Genomic DNA, 15,532 nt, shown 5'->3' on the forward strand with positions numbered 1-15,532 from the left:
CGGAACTGCTCCGTCACTTTTTCATCTCCTGAATGCGATAATTGATTATTACTTCTCTCACCTGAGTTATCTTCTGATTCGTTTTTCAAGTCTTTAATATCTAGGGATGTAAATAGCTGATGTTCTGTATATCCTTGACCACTTTCAACTATCTCTTTCTTAACTTTAGCTGATAGTTCCACTGCTAATAAAATTTAAATAAGTGATATTATTTGACACTAATAGGGCTTATCAAAGCTTCTCATTTATTTCGAGCCTCCTTCATATGTTATACAGAGTGTAACAAAAATACAGGTCATAAATTAAATCACATATAGTGGGACCATATATAGGGACCAAAAATAGTTCGATTGAACCTAACTTACCTTAGTACAAATATGCACACAAAAAAAGTTACAGGCCTTTGAAGTTACAAAATGAAAATCGATTTTTTCCGATATATCAAAAACTATTCGATTTTTTAATGAAAATGGACATGTGGCATTCTTATGGCAAGAACATCCTAAAAAGAAATTATAGTGAAATTTGTGCAGCCCATAAAAATTTTATGGGGGTTTTGTTCCCTTAAACCCCCCAAAACTAGTATGTACGTCCCAATTAAATTATTGAAGTTATACTTCTTTACGCGCGATATGAGGGTGAATTTTTATATGTTAAAACCTACGATCCGGGCGCATGCGCATTATAACTTTGTTCTGATTGGATGTTCAAATGACATGTCAAAAATTATCCAATATGGCAGCTGTAGCGCAGCTGTGGTTTGGACGGTTGACGGTTTGGTTATGTATGGTTGTTGCGTTTTAAAATTTGTGGGAATAGAAACAACAAACAAAGGTTAGTTAATAGTTATACTGCCTTTTTAAATAGTTTTCATATTATATTTTTGAAGTTATACTTCAAAATGTTTTAATTTATATATGTATCAGTACAGAAAAGGTGTGGAAAGAATATATTAGTGTTTTTAAATATATTTTTCTACAAACGTGTTAAAAATGCAATTTTTAGGACTCCATAGGAGCGTTAAAAATGCTACTTTAAGGCACTAGTGCTTTAAAATTTTTAAGGCACTGCAGTTAAAAGTGAATCGTCAAATTGTGAAACGTCAACATATTTATATTTCATTTATTAACATTAATATTAATAATACAACTTGCGCAATTTGAAAAAGGTGGTTTAAAAGGTTTTTTTATTATAATTTTGTGTCTTTGGATTTGTCTTCCTTGGGCGTAAAATAATAAAACATCTATTTTTATATTTCACTTGTCACCGTGATGTATAATTATGTATATCTGAAAGTTAAGTAGCATGCGGCTTGATTTTTTTTTATGGCATAGACTTGGATGTCATTTAGCCAGTCACATGCGACTTGATGGCCTTGTTGGTAGAGCATTGGACCAGAGATCAAAAAATCGCGAGATTGCGGGTTCAAATCCCGGACGATTCATACCTTTTTTTTTTAATATTTGGCATTGTTAAGTTTTGGTTCATTTTTGGTAATTATTGTTAATTGTTTGTATTGTAACTGTTAAGTAGGTACATTTATTTTATTGAAATTATATTATAATAGAAGTATAACTTCTTACGTGCGTACAAAGTACACACACATTCTTTTTTTTTTGTAGTACCACAGTTTAACACAATGTTTTTAAAACTTTTTTGCCTCTTAGTACTTTTTTATAAACCAGTTTTAATCGAGATGCGGCTTCTTTTTTAATGTTTACATAAAAAAAACTAACTTTTCGAAAAAGTACTAAGAGGCAAAAAAGTTTTAACAACATTGTGTTTAACTAATTGTGCCACAATGATAATTTAATTGGATCTTATACAAAAGTTTGGGGGGGATTAAAGGAACAAAACCCCTATAAAATTATTATGGGGTACACAAATTTCACTATAATTTTTTTTTCAGATGTACCTTTCATAAGAATGTTACATGTCCGTTTTCAATAAGAAACCTCAAACAGTTTTCGATATATTGAAAAAAATCAATTTTTATTTTGTAACTTCAAAGGGCTGTAACTTTTTTTAGGTGCACATTTGTACTAAGGAAAGTTAGGTTCAATCGAAGTATTTTTGGTCCCAGAATATGTGAATTAATTTATGACCTGTATTTTTGTTACACCCTGTATAATCCGTGTATAATATCAAAGAATAAACGTAAGTAGAAGAGTACTGCCCTGTAACTTTTCAGCATAGGATTTGTGTTCCCACTGAGTAGAAGCTATGGAGGAATAACCACATGACAACAACTACATAGCTTGCACTATCTCGTCACCATTGAAGCTGCAATTTTCCTCGTCAACAAGCTTGCTTCTGACATATGGAATAGTGGAGCCATTTTCTTTAGATGTTTGATACTTATTTTCTTACCTAAATGCCATGTGATTGTGTGCATACAATACTTGCCTTAAATCCCTTAAATTTTTGCATCTTTTCAAAATTTTTGTGTAAAAAATAAAATATTATTTTTACTTTTAATAACTGAATTTTTTAGAACTACATAAACAATATTGTGATTCAAATTTTCAATTTAAATGTGTACAAATCTACAAATAATAATATAATTCAAACTAAAGGTTCCAAACCAAGGCCAGAAAACAAACCAAAAGAACTCTCCTTTCAATTCAATTCAATTCAGTTTATTGATGTCAATATACAAAGTATTTACATAAGTCAAAGTCTGTTAAAATGCATCATTGAAATACATTGGCAAGCTAACACTTAATAAGTAAAATCTATAAAATTTTATCACCTAGTCTAAATACTTAACACAAAGTTAGAATATTAGCATAAAAACACAAGAGCACACAGAACATTTAAGAGAGCTGTAGGACTATCACAACAGGGTAGCCCCGAGATATTCCTCCTGAGAATAGTAAGCACCCACCAAAAGAAGTTCTTTGATTTTTATTTTGTATGTATCTAAGGGCAGTTCTCGAATTATTAGGGGTAATTTATTAAAGAAGTGTATAGCCAGACATGATGGGCCATCTCTGCACCTCTCCAACCTACGAAACTTTGGGGCAAGGTTCCCTCTAAAGCGTGTGTTAATATTATGAATCTGTTCATGAGTCTGGAATTTATGCATATTGCATTTTACATATATAAGATTATCATATATATACTGGCAAGGTAATGTTAATATTTTCCAATCTATAAAAACTTGTCTGCAATCGGCTCTATATGGCAAGCCTGCGACAATGCGAATGGCCCTTCTCTGCAGTCTGAATACATCCTTCGCTCCTGCACTATGGCCCCATGCGAGAATAGCATAGGAGATATGTGAGTGACACAAAGAAAAATATGCCTGCTTTAGTATGGAAGCGGAAACACAGGATGAGAGTCCACGAAGCAAAAATGTATTTGATGATAGCTTTGCCACTAAAGAGGTGGTATGAGCATCCCATATCAGACCAGGGTCCAGCAAAACACCAAGAAATTTAGCACAGGATGCATTGTCCAGTTCATCAGGAATATTTCTAGTTGAAAAAAGTAAGGACTGTGTTTTGGTTGTATTGAGAAACAGCCTATTAGAATGGAACCATTGTTCTGCCTCCGACACTGAACCCCACGAACTCCCCACTGCTGTTACCAAATCCTTACTGCAGGATGAGATTGTTGTGTCATCTGCAAAGAGAGTGAAATGCGCAGTTTGACATGAAAGTGGTAGATCATTGATGTATATCAAGAATAATAAGGGACCCAACACAGAGCCCTGAGGAACTCCTATGCGCAAGCATCCTCTCTCCGATTCAACACCTGCAAATCTCACCCTCTGGCAGCGGTCCGTCAAATAATTTTTTATCAATGATATACTGGAGATTGAGAAGTTATATTTACTCAATTTAGCAGTAAGAATTTCGTGGGACACACAATCGAAGGCTTTACTTAGGTCGCAAAAGTTGGAAGACACATAGTTACCTTGTTCAAAAGCATCTTGGATGTATGTTACAATATTCAAAATACCCTGAACAGTCTTCAAACCCTTTCTGAAGCCAAATTGAGATTCAACGAAGAGCCCGTTAGACTCAAAGAAACTTGCTATTTTTCCAGCAAGACATTTTTCAAATATCTTTGAGAATATAGGTAACAGAGAGATAGGTCTGTAATTAGACATTGGATCTGTCTCTCCCTTTTTAAAAACCGGAATGACCACCGCAGTTTTTAAAACTTCAGGAAAAACCCCCTCAGCTATACGTAAGTTTATGAGCTTGGTCAGAGGACATATTATTAGATCTTTTATCCCTTTGATTAAGCTGACAGTTAAATTAAATGGGTCCTTACTTTTTTTATTTTTGAGAGAGTTCACAATATCTCTTACCTCATTAAAAGAGACTGGTTGGAATTCAAACATATGTTCAGCATAAGGTGGTGCATAGTTGAGTGGGTCATTGTGGGGTGCAGGAGTACGGCTATGCAGCTCGGAGGCAATGTTTAAAAAATAATGATTAAATTGATCAGGTGTTATATTAGAATTAGTTTCAGTTTTTGTGATGCCTCTATACTCATTAATGATATTCCACATTGTTTTAATCGGGTTATGAGAGTTTGAAATTAGTTGGTCATTGGTAGCTTTCTTTGCTGCTTTTATTGCCTTCCGATATTCATTTTTAATATTTTTTATGTATTCCTGTAGGTAATTTGGTGCATCAAGCTGTTTATTAAGTTCTATAAAAAAATGAATATTATCACGCATTGTTCTCAAGCTATCATTAAACCAACTCACCACACCCGCCTGACCCTTTCTTTTAGAGTAAGACTTTTCCGGGAAACAGGTCAAGAATGCATTGGAAATGATGTGAACAAAATAGGAAAACTTATTATTCGCATTCATATTAGTGTCCTTAATAAAGTCCCATGAAATGTCCTCTATCATAGAGAAGAACAAGCATCTTCCTCTCTCAGTGATGGGTCTAAAAAACACTTTTTGAGGATCAGAAAATTGTTCTCCTCCCATTAAGGTAAATTCCAGGTATATACCTCTATGGTCAGATATACCAGGATCAACAACTTGTAGCTGAAGGTCCTGTGGATCCAAATTGGAAAAAACATTATCGAGACAGTTTTTCTGTCTGGTGGCTTCGAAATTATTTTGATGAAAACCGAAACTATGCATTAGGTTACATAATTCTGTACAGTGAGGAGAATCTGTATTAAAATGAATATTAAAATCCCCAAGAATCAAGATTTTCTTAGTAGGGTTAAGTGATTGTAAAGCTCCCTCCAGTACTTCAATAAAAATGTTAAAAGAGCCTGACGGAGGCCTATATACAGTTAATAAATATAACTTATATTTTTCAATATATGCACAACATAATTCAATTTGTCCCTGTATGGACAGATCTTTTACATTATGCCACTCTTTAAAGAGAATGTTTTTATTTATTAAAATGGCTGCTCCGCCTCCTTTACAGTTTGTTCGGCAGAAGGCTGAAGCTGGCAGAAAATTGGAGACTCTTAAGGACCTGTAATCCAGATCTGATAGCCAGTGTTCAACCAGACAGAGTGCATCCGGTTCTCTCCCAGTCATGAAAGCCTCCAGCTCATTAATCTTATTTTTTATGGACAAAACATTAATAAATAAAACCTTAAAACTAAATTTTGAATAAAATGTCTTATTATAATTTATATTATTTTTGTCTTGCGCAGGACTTACACTTTCCAGTGGTGAGTCTCCATAAACCCCATTCAAAGCTATTTTGGTACTACAGTGGTTGTCTTTTTTGGTCCGTAGTTTATAACATTGAATTCCATTGGTAATTTTTAATTGTTCTAAATACTCCCTGACATCCTTGGCTTCAGTCTTTGGATCGAGACCGGAGATAAATATCCACTCCAATGGACATGAGATTGCGGCTTTTAGAGTGCAGTCATTACTTCTGCCCAGTTTAGGAGCGGGCCTAGTATCCTTACGTGAGGGATGCTTTTTTTTCTTGGATAGCACCTTCTTCCATTCATATTTTTGATTTTGGTTATGTTTATTTTCATTTATTGTCTCTGTCACATCATCGTTTGTTTTGTCAAAAACTTCATCTGTCACTACTTCTTCTTCTACCCGCAAGATTTCCGTGGCTATTCCCAGAGATACATGGGTGTTGGGTTGCAGACTTGTTCCTACCGTGTTGTCAGTCACGTCGCGGCTGTTGTTGTCGCGATCTCTGGCTTTAATAATACGAACTAAGTCTGTTTCATCTGTATTACCATCTACGTTGGTAGATTTCTGTACTGTTGGATTATCCGTGGTCTGTATTGTTGACGGTGGAATCGGAGCGATTATAGCGATATCCTCTTATAAAATATTAATAAAATCAATTAAAAGTCAGTCACTGGGAGAGAATTCTAAGGTGTTTCGATGAAAAAACAATTCCTGATTAGTGATGTAAGAAGAGAATATTCTCTTGAGAGTTGCTTCGTCCTTAATCGTGCTAAGACAATACATAAAAAAGAAAAATGAAAAACAGAAAATGTGGATACGGCTTTTCTAAGCAAACGTGAAACAATGAGTAATTTAACTATGGAAATAATGCTAGACAACATTTTGTTTAAGAATTTTACCAGAATATCAAAAAGCGATTTCGAACTATTAATAAATATATGATATGGCCAAGAATAGAGAAGAAAGATCAAACATGAGAAACACAATACCAATATCAACAAGATTAACAATTGTTATTTATATATACTAACAGTTTTTGTTTAATGTATTTATTCAGGGTGCACTACTCTTTCATTTGTCTCATAGTTCCAGAAGTATGCCAAGTTCCACAACTCTGGACGCATTAATGGACTGCATTAACAAGCATTGTGATTCATTTGACCACATATTCATCTTTTCTTTGTATTTTTTGACAAAACCGAATTAAATTTCAACAGAGTACAGGAAATAAAGAGGAAATACAGAGCAACATGCAAAATTTTCCACAGCAGTTCGACTTTATTGGCAACTCATCAGCACTGCAATAGTATTCAAATATCAGTAAGATTTCGGCCACATGGCTCAGCCAAATGGCGATATTTTCATTAGATGGCTGTAATGTTGCCAGAAACATACCAAATATATTATATTTTTGGCAACATATTGCTTCAAAAGCTAGCCCGTCTAAATGCCCCTTTAGACGTAGACCAATCCATGACTGAACTGACGACTCGTGAAAAATAACATCCCACAACTTCTCATCAGTACATTGAAATACAGAACGTAGATGACCAGGATGAACTAATGATAGAAATAGATTCTGAACCTGAGGCCTCATATTTTTCTGATTAAATCACCACATCCATTACTTGCATTATTTGTTGTTAAGAAGAAACTTTCATTTTTTATCAAATAAATTTTGTGTTCTCTGTTGTTTTTGTATTTTGTTTATATATAAAGAACACTATTGTTTAGTGTCATAATTTTGTATATAATTCATGATTTTTAATACCCTATTTCATCTTCAACAATATCCCTAAGTGCGTCAGGGTTCACTCTCAGAAAATTCTCCATATCAAGAATATTCTCTGATTTTTCATTCTCGAGAATTTTTTAACACTATTCCTGATCTGGTTATTATGGTAGAAATGCTTTTTAGCACATACACTAAAGAATTGTCTTTTACAATTTGAAAATTCGAAATTATAAAATATTATTTTGGATTTTCTAATTTTAAAAATCAATAAGTATAAACACTTACTAAAAATAAAACTGCAAGCACAGCAGTGCAGTTTCTGACTATAGAGACAATGAGAACAAATATTAACTTTTGTTCTTGCTAATTGAAACCTGCACTTATTAGCTCATAAGTCGGTGTAAATACTATAAAATAATAGAAATAGACGAAATAGTTTCATTGAATACTTTTTTGAACAGGACAATTATTCAATGAAATAATTTCACAAATGTTCTAAAAAGTTTAACTAAAAAAACTCTTGACAAAGTTAAAATTTTTGGTTGAATGTATTTTGAAATTTTTTTAAAAAGTTTCGTGGATGAATTTTTAGGCAGGAATAAATTATAATAAAGAGTTACGGTTTCTCGTTGTGTTGGAACAAAATCATTTTTAATTTAAAGTTATAAAATTTTATTTATATGCAATAAAAAAATAAATACTTTTAATATTGACGTTTTCATACCTTTTTAAGTTATTAAATTATTATAAATGTAACAATTTAATATATTAAAAATAAAGATATTATTGTGAAAAAGTTTACAAATCAATGGCATCGAAATTTTATTTGATCTGGATGCAAAATTAAATAATTGCTCAGTTCATATTCCTTTCCCACTTTCCCCCAAGCCTAATAATAATTTATGCTGTCACTCCCTTGGCTATGGTTTGAGTTTATCCAGTTGTCCTCTAGGGGAGTATTTTGTAGTGACAAATAAACCTGACAATTTGTCTCATTTAAACTCTTGTTCTAGGAGAGTATTTATATTCTTTGATAATATTAATATTGGGGTCGTGCAAGTTCAGCAAAGCGACACCTATTTCTTCGCTCTGCAACTTTATTCGCACTTTTAATTATATTGGCCAATTAAATTAGTCCTGGTTACTGGATAATTGTCAAGGCCATAGCCCAAAAAAATAATATGAAGAAAAAATAAGATTCAGGTTATGTTATTAAAACGTAAACAATTGTATGTAGTACAGTAGACTCCCATAAGTTCGGCCTCGGTTAGTTCGGTCTCTGCTTAGTCCGGCCGGCTCTCTGAGCATTAGTCATACACTTTGCACATCAAACATCATTAGAAAAGAAAATTCAGAAAAAAATTACTGACTTTTTTAAGTGTTTAAGAAGCCAAACCACCAATGTGCAATAATATTTTTAAATTTTATTAGGCCTAGAGTTCTGTAAGTATTGTTTTATAGTATTTTTGTAAGGGTTATCTTTTCATATATTATGTTAAATATATGTCAAGACTATTCATCTGTGTTGTCTTCTACTTAATGTACAAGTGTTTTGTTTTTGCTAGATCCATACAAACAATAAATAAGCATTTTTTAGATAAGCATTGGTTAGTTCCGCCACTTTTAAGTTCGGCCTAGAGTCCGGTCCCGAGGTGGCCGAACTTACGGGAGTCTACTGTAAATAAAATTAGTTATTAAAATGCAGTACTGCAAGCAAAATATAATTAATTAAATTTACCTTTATATAATAATTGCATATATCAATATTGTGGAGCAACATATAATTTTTCTTTTTCAATGACAGTAGATATGAAATGTACGTCAATTTAACAATTTCAATTGACAATATGAATTATTTAAGAAAGTTGCAATATTTCTCCACTATTTGCACACAATCGTTTAACGTATCCCTTCCAAGTACTTGCACACCGCGAATAGGACATATGACGGGAGCTCGAAACAAATGAGAAGCATTGGAAAGTAATATTGATATTCCTTCTGTTACCTGAGCTATCTTCTGATTGATTTTTGAAGTGTTCCAGATCTATTGATGTGCATAGCTGAGTCTCCTTATTTTGTTGGTCATATTGAACAAACTCTTCCTTGATTTCAACTTTAAATTCCATAGTTAACAAATAAACTGAATAAAAATATTGGAAGCATACAAAACCATTTACTATAATCAATAGCAATAAAACATGTGTGATACCTCTATCCTCTATCTACATAATATATTCTTTGGTGATACCTAATACCACTACTTGCCACTACCTCGGTACCATACACCTTCATTTTTTTGTATGAAATTGAAGGGCAAAAATTGTGGTCCAAATACTCAAAAGACTAAATATTTTAAACAATTAAACATCTTATTTTAATTTTATTTAAAGCCAGAAGCCCAGAACGTATGTCGATTTGAGTTTTGAGCATTTGACAGATGTTTGACAGGGTTCAGCTGTCAACTGACTACTTCTTCTTCCATTCAGTTGAGTGCCCGTATCTACCAGGGCTATCCGGCTATATCTGTGTGTTTTAAACCGTCAGACATCTGGGATTCTATGATCTGAGTTTAAGCTCATGCTCATAGCTCCTGAATCTGCAACAATAGTTAAATCAGAAAAAATAAAATAAAAATTTAATTTATGATACGTCATTGAGGTATTCTACTGTGAAAGTTGAAAAAACATTTCTACATAAATATATCGCACCTTCAGTGCAAAACTGTTAAGACCGCTTTACAGCTTGCAAGAAAACTTGCTGCAATTTCTCGCATGCAAGTCTATTGCATGGTCTTTTACAGCTTGCAACCCGGCTTGCATGCAATTTGAAAGTTTTACCCTTAACCTAACTTATAAACTTTTGTTTTTTTTTAATTACTTTATTGCTGTTTATTTAACTTGGTAAATTTCGAAATAAAGGTCGGGAGTTCGAATCCTACCAGGGGCAGAAATTTTTCATTTATTATTAATGAATAAATGAAAAATAGTTTCTGTCCTTGTGGGATCGGTACTCACCGGAGGGACCGCAGACGTTCGGAAACAATTAGCGTCTCTTTGCAAAGACAATAGGGAGTTTTTGTGCACACAAATACGTAAACGTAACGCATCTTTTTGACATATACGCTTGCGCATTAATGGTTGAACTACCGTATCGAGATACGTATTACCTAAGGTTACGGGCTGGTACGTTAGGTTCATACGCATCCCTATCGAGCCGAAAGTTACCGAATGCACAAGCGGAGCTTACCCGATTACAGACGCAAACCGTCATCGTTTGGTTTGTCGTCTGTCAATTCTTTTCTATTTCGTTATTTCGCACCATAGAGGTATATATTAACATTTCGCACGTGGCACTTGTTTTTATTTTAAGTTTTAAGGTTAAAGGCATTTGTTTTGTTTTTAACAATGGAAAATAGCAGAAAACGACTTCACTTCAGCAATGAAGATGATTTGTTCTTGCTGAAGGAAGTCGTAGGCCAGAATCCGTTCGAGCATCCAGACAGGTGGAACTTAGTTCAAGTAAACATGCTGCAAATCACTGGAAAGCAGGCCAGCATTAGAGCACTGAAAGATCGTATAAAGAACCTGGTCACAGCATAATAAACGAAACCAGCAAGGACACTCCCTGATGCCGCCTTTGAAGTTGAAAAGTACAGGGTCGCCGTTTTTCGCGTAGTACATCTCAGTGGTGATGTGATGTGTTAGTTCATCAGTGTTGCCGATGTCACCAACTTTATTACTCGTGAGAGATTCTTTTTGAATAATTTCTGGAATGTATGCAAAAGATTAACAATACAATCGCCATTCATCGTCAATATTTTGTGTTATGTCCCAATTATTGACATAATTCTTACAGGCATACGTATAAAATTATGTTAAAAAATATTTAATATTATCAGAATGTCATAAAAGTTAAGTAAATCTGATAATTATGTACAAATCGGCAACACTGTCGATTTTCTACATTGTCTGGTACTACGCACAAAATGGCCGACGATCTGCGCCGTAATAGTGCGCGAACTTTTCCCGCCTACTAGTGTGTCACTGCTGTTGCGTTTTCTATGCTGTGACCTGGGCCCTGATTCTAATTCATTTCGACAGTCGCAATTTCATTTCGACACCGCCATGACAGCCGCAGAATATAGCGATTCTTATTCATTTCGATATTAGTTACAACTGGGGATATTAATCTTATCATGTTGAGACTGCTCAGAATTTGGGTTGGCGCTCCCGTTTATTGGAACTTGTTGATAGTCTGGGAAAATTATCGAAAAAATGCCATTGTTGGGAAAAATTATTTACCAGCTATTTTATTGCTAAAATCGAATCTTAAGATTGCATATACAGTGCGTCCATAAAGTAACGCATAAATTCATTATTTCGTAAACCAGCGACATTAATGAAAAATCCTGAAACGGGTCGATTTTTATTTTTAGATTCAGATTTTTTGGCATATATATCATACTAGTGACGTCATCCATCTGGGCGCGATGACGTAATCGATGATTTTTTTAAATGAGAATGGTCATGTGATAGCTCATTTGAAAGGGTATTCAATTCTCTATTCACTAATATAAACATTTACCTAATTATTTATACAAGGTGTTCAAAAAACATTTTTTTAATTAAAATAATTGAAACAAAAAGAAGAATGTACGTAATTTATTTAATTCAAAATACGTTTTACTGTTGTCAGAAAACAGGAAAAAAATGTTTATTTGAGAAATAAATATTGTTTTTTGCTTAAATTCAATGTTAAAGCTGCCACCCACCTGTCGCTTGGCAGTTTGAACATTTCGTTTAAGCGAAAATCAATGTTTATTTGTCAAATAAAATTTTTTTCTGTTTACTGACAGTAGTAAAATGTATTTTGAATTAAATAATTACATTATATTCTTCTTTTTGTCTCACTTATTTTAATTAAAAAATGTTTTTTGAACACACTGTATAAATAATTATGTTAATGTTTATATTCTTGGATAGAGAATTGGATACCCTTTTAAATGAGTTATCATATGACCCCTATTCTCATTTAAAAAAATCATCGATTAAGTCATCACGCCCAGATGGATGACTTCACTAGTATGATATATATGCCAAAAAACCGTAATTTAAAAATAAAAATCGACGTGTTTCGGGAATTTTCCTTAAAGTAACCACTTTACGAAATAACGAATTTATGCGTTACTTTATTAGTAATATGGGGTATGACAAGTCCGCAGAAAGTGTGTTATTTTATTTATAAACAAATTAGCACTTCTAAATCTTCTTTATTTTTCAATTAGTGGTCTGTAACTCCTAAAATTTTTCCTTTGAGCCAAAAACACTCAAATAAAAATTCACCGTAATTTAGTTCTGCACAAAGTTATTTTTTTCCGATTTCCTTCAACAAAAATTTTACTCAGAAAATCCGAGTTTTCCCAAAAAATCTGCAATTTTCAATTAAAATTTTAGGGAAGTACCTAATTATTTATCAATAATTAAATAATTGATGACATGAAAGATTTATTATAGTAGATTATACAGAGGGGCTAAATTATGGAATAAATTCATTTCTTTAAAACGGACGATTTTGGAGCAAAATCCCGAAAGAGGTCGATTTTTATTTTTAAATTACAATTTTTTGGCATATATTTCTTACTAGTGACGTCATCCATCTGAGCGTGATGACGTAATCGATAATTTTGTTAATGGGAATAGGGGTCGTGTGGTAGGTCATTTGAAAGGGCGTTCAATTCTCTATTCAGTAATATAAACATTATTATCATTAGGTATTTATACAGGGTTGCCAAAAAAAATTTTTGAATTAAATTAATTGGCGCAAAAAGAATGTATGTAATTTATTTAACTCAAAATACATTGTACTGCTGTCAGAAAATAGAAGAAAAGGTTTATTTCACAAATAAGCATTTCTTTTCGCTTAAATTAAATCACAAACAGCCTCCCTCCTACCTATTGGCAGTTTGAACATTTAATTTAAGCTAAAAGCAATGTTTATTTGCAAAATAAACATTTTTTTCTATTTTCTGACAGCAATAGAATGTATTTTGAGTTAAATAAATTACATGCATTCTTCTTCTTGCGTCAATTAATTTAATTCAAAAATTTTTTTGGCCTCCCTGTATAAATAATGATATTAATGTTTATAATACTGAATAGATAATTGAACGCCTTTGTAAATAAGCTACAACACGAACCCCTATTCCCATTTAAAAAAAATAATCGATTACGTCATCACGCTCGGATGGATGACGTCACTAGTTTGAAATATATGCCAAGAAATTTAATTTAAAAATAAAAATCGACCTGTTTCGGGATTTTTCTCTAAAATCGTCCATTTTAGAGAAAATGAATTTATTCCATAATTTAGCCCCTCTCTGTATATCAGGAGACCGGCGACAATCTAACCAATAGTTTAGCAATAATTAAAATGTTAATTAAAAAATTTCGGTCGAAATAATAACCAGAAAGATTATGATACACCAGAATAACTATGATTTTCGTATAAAAAAGAACTATACCTATTCAACGTTCCTTACAGGATTGAAATTGGACCATTTGAGCGGTCTCAGGAATGTTATAAAGAAACAATTTTTTGGCTTATAAACAAATAGAACCCCTCAGAAAATATTAGATTTAATTAAATTAAGTTAACGCTGTTGAAAAGGGCACGGCTTCTGTGTCCTTTACGAAGAAAAACAAATTGAATTGCGAGGAGTGATTCCAGGTATAACCGGTCAAATTTGACCGGCATTTGCGACAGAGTTATAAGCAACAGGATTTTAATCTTTGAACCATTAGATACCTTTTAATTCCGGTCCTCTTTGTACATACAAATTTTCATATCTTCAAGACACTTATAACAAAAAAGATTTATGACACTGTCACCAAATTATTTAATTATTGATAAATAATTACTTCCCTCAAATTTTAGTTGAAAATTAAAGATTTTGTTTGGCAAACCCGAATTTTCCGAGGAAAATTTCCGTCGAAGGAAATTGGAATAAATTATCAATGTGCAGAATTACTGTCAATTTTTATGTGAGTGTTTTGGTTTAAAGTTAAAATTTTCGGAGTTATAGAGCAATAATAAAAAAAGATTTCGGAGCACTAATTTGTTTATAAACAAAATAGCACACTTTCTGTGGACTTTGCACAGCTATATTACTAATATAGGAAGTCTTAAGATTTGATTTCAGCATGTCCAGCAATAAAATAGCTGGTAATAAATTTTTCTTGTTTTTTACTAATTTTCCCAGATTATTACCTTACATCTTTCATTGAGTTGATGATTCATGTTGTGGACATTCTCAATTATTATATTTCTAATTTAATACTATTCTATCTAATTCCTCAAAACAAGCAAATTTCAATTAAACCCAGCTATATTATAATACCTTTTGCTTTAGTTTTCCTTGCAAGAAATAAACAAAACACATCTAAACTAAACCTAACCTCGCTTTTGGCCAATCATTCATCTCCGTGTCAAATAATTTCGACAGTCGAAATTATAATATCAACACCCTTTTTAAAGTCGCTATTAATTTCGATAGTCGCTATTTCATGACGTCACTTCGTTAGTTCAACTAAAATCCACAAGGCTCGCACAATCGCATTTCAACCGTCGCCATATTGAAAGCGACTTGTTTAGTGTCGAAATTTGATTTAGAATCAGGGGCCTGATTCTAATTCATTTCGACAGTCGCAATTTCATTTCGACACCCATAGATATATAATACTCTAGATTGCGCCTTACGATCTTAAAATGGGTGACGGTTGCGACAGAGATAAATGAGCCTATTTGGTCGGTAGTCTCTTTCTAATTCAAGGGGAGTATCGACGACGTCACTATCCTACTCTGTCGTCGAGTATTTTAGATGGTTTGACAGTTCGAGCGGATGGCGACGAGAACTGGTCGTTTGTCTTCGGACGTGGATAATCCTGGTTCGAATCCCATATCAATCTTTACTTTTTTTATTTTTTATTTAATCAATATTGCGTTTATTAGATATTATTACATCTCTAAAGTAAATCTATGCAAAGAAATATATAACAAATAAGAAAAACTGTGTAGGTACCTATAGATTTTTAAAAATATAAAAGCCAATGTTATTTTTTTAATAAGTTAATTGTAGAATAGTA

At 32.8% G+C, this 15,532-nt stretch overlaps 2 protein-coding genes across 9 annotated transcripts in view; one reads left to right on the top strand and one right to left on the bottom strand.

The window, feature by feature from the left end:
- The window catches only part of LOC114327996 (zinc finger protein 239), a 44,784-nt gene extending 34,945 nt beyond the window's left edge, over positions 1-9,839 (bottom strand). For 2 of the 8 annotated variants that reach the window (XM_050642010.1, XM_050642009.1), the window contains exons 1-2: positions 9,397-9,839; positions 62-184 (exon numbers count right to left, since the gene is read on the bottom strand). In XM_050642010.1, coding sequence (XP_050497967.1) covers positions 62-184; positions 9,397-9,517 — 244 coding nt within the window. In that variant the 5' untranslated portion in view covers positions 9,518-9,839. The other 6 variants (XM_050642014.1, XM_050642007.1, XM_050642006.1 and 3 more) reach the window with 6 other exon arrangements.
- The window catches only part of LOC126879091 (uncharacterized), a 67,673-nt gene that overhangs the window by 41,262 nt on the left and 10,879 nt on the right, over positions 1-15,532 (top strand). The gene's annotated exons all lie outside the window — the stretch shown is intronic.

This window comes from Diabrotica virgifera, chromosome 1 (assembly GCF_917563875.1).
Source record: "Diabrotica virgifera virgifera chromosome 1, PGI_DIABVI_V3a".
Classification (NCBI taxonomy): Eukaryota; Metazoa; Arthropoda; class Insecta; order Coleoptera; family Chrysomelidae; genus Diabrotica; species Diabrotica virgifera.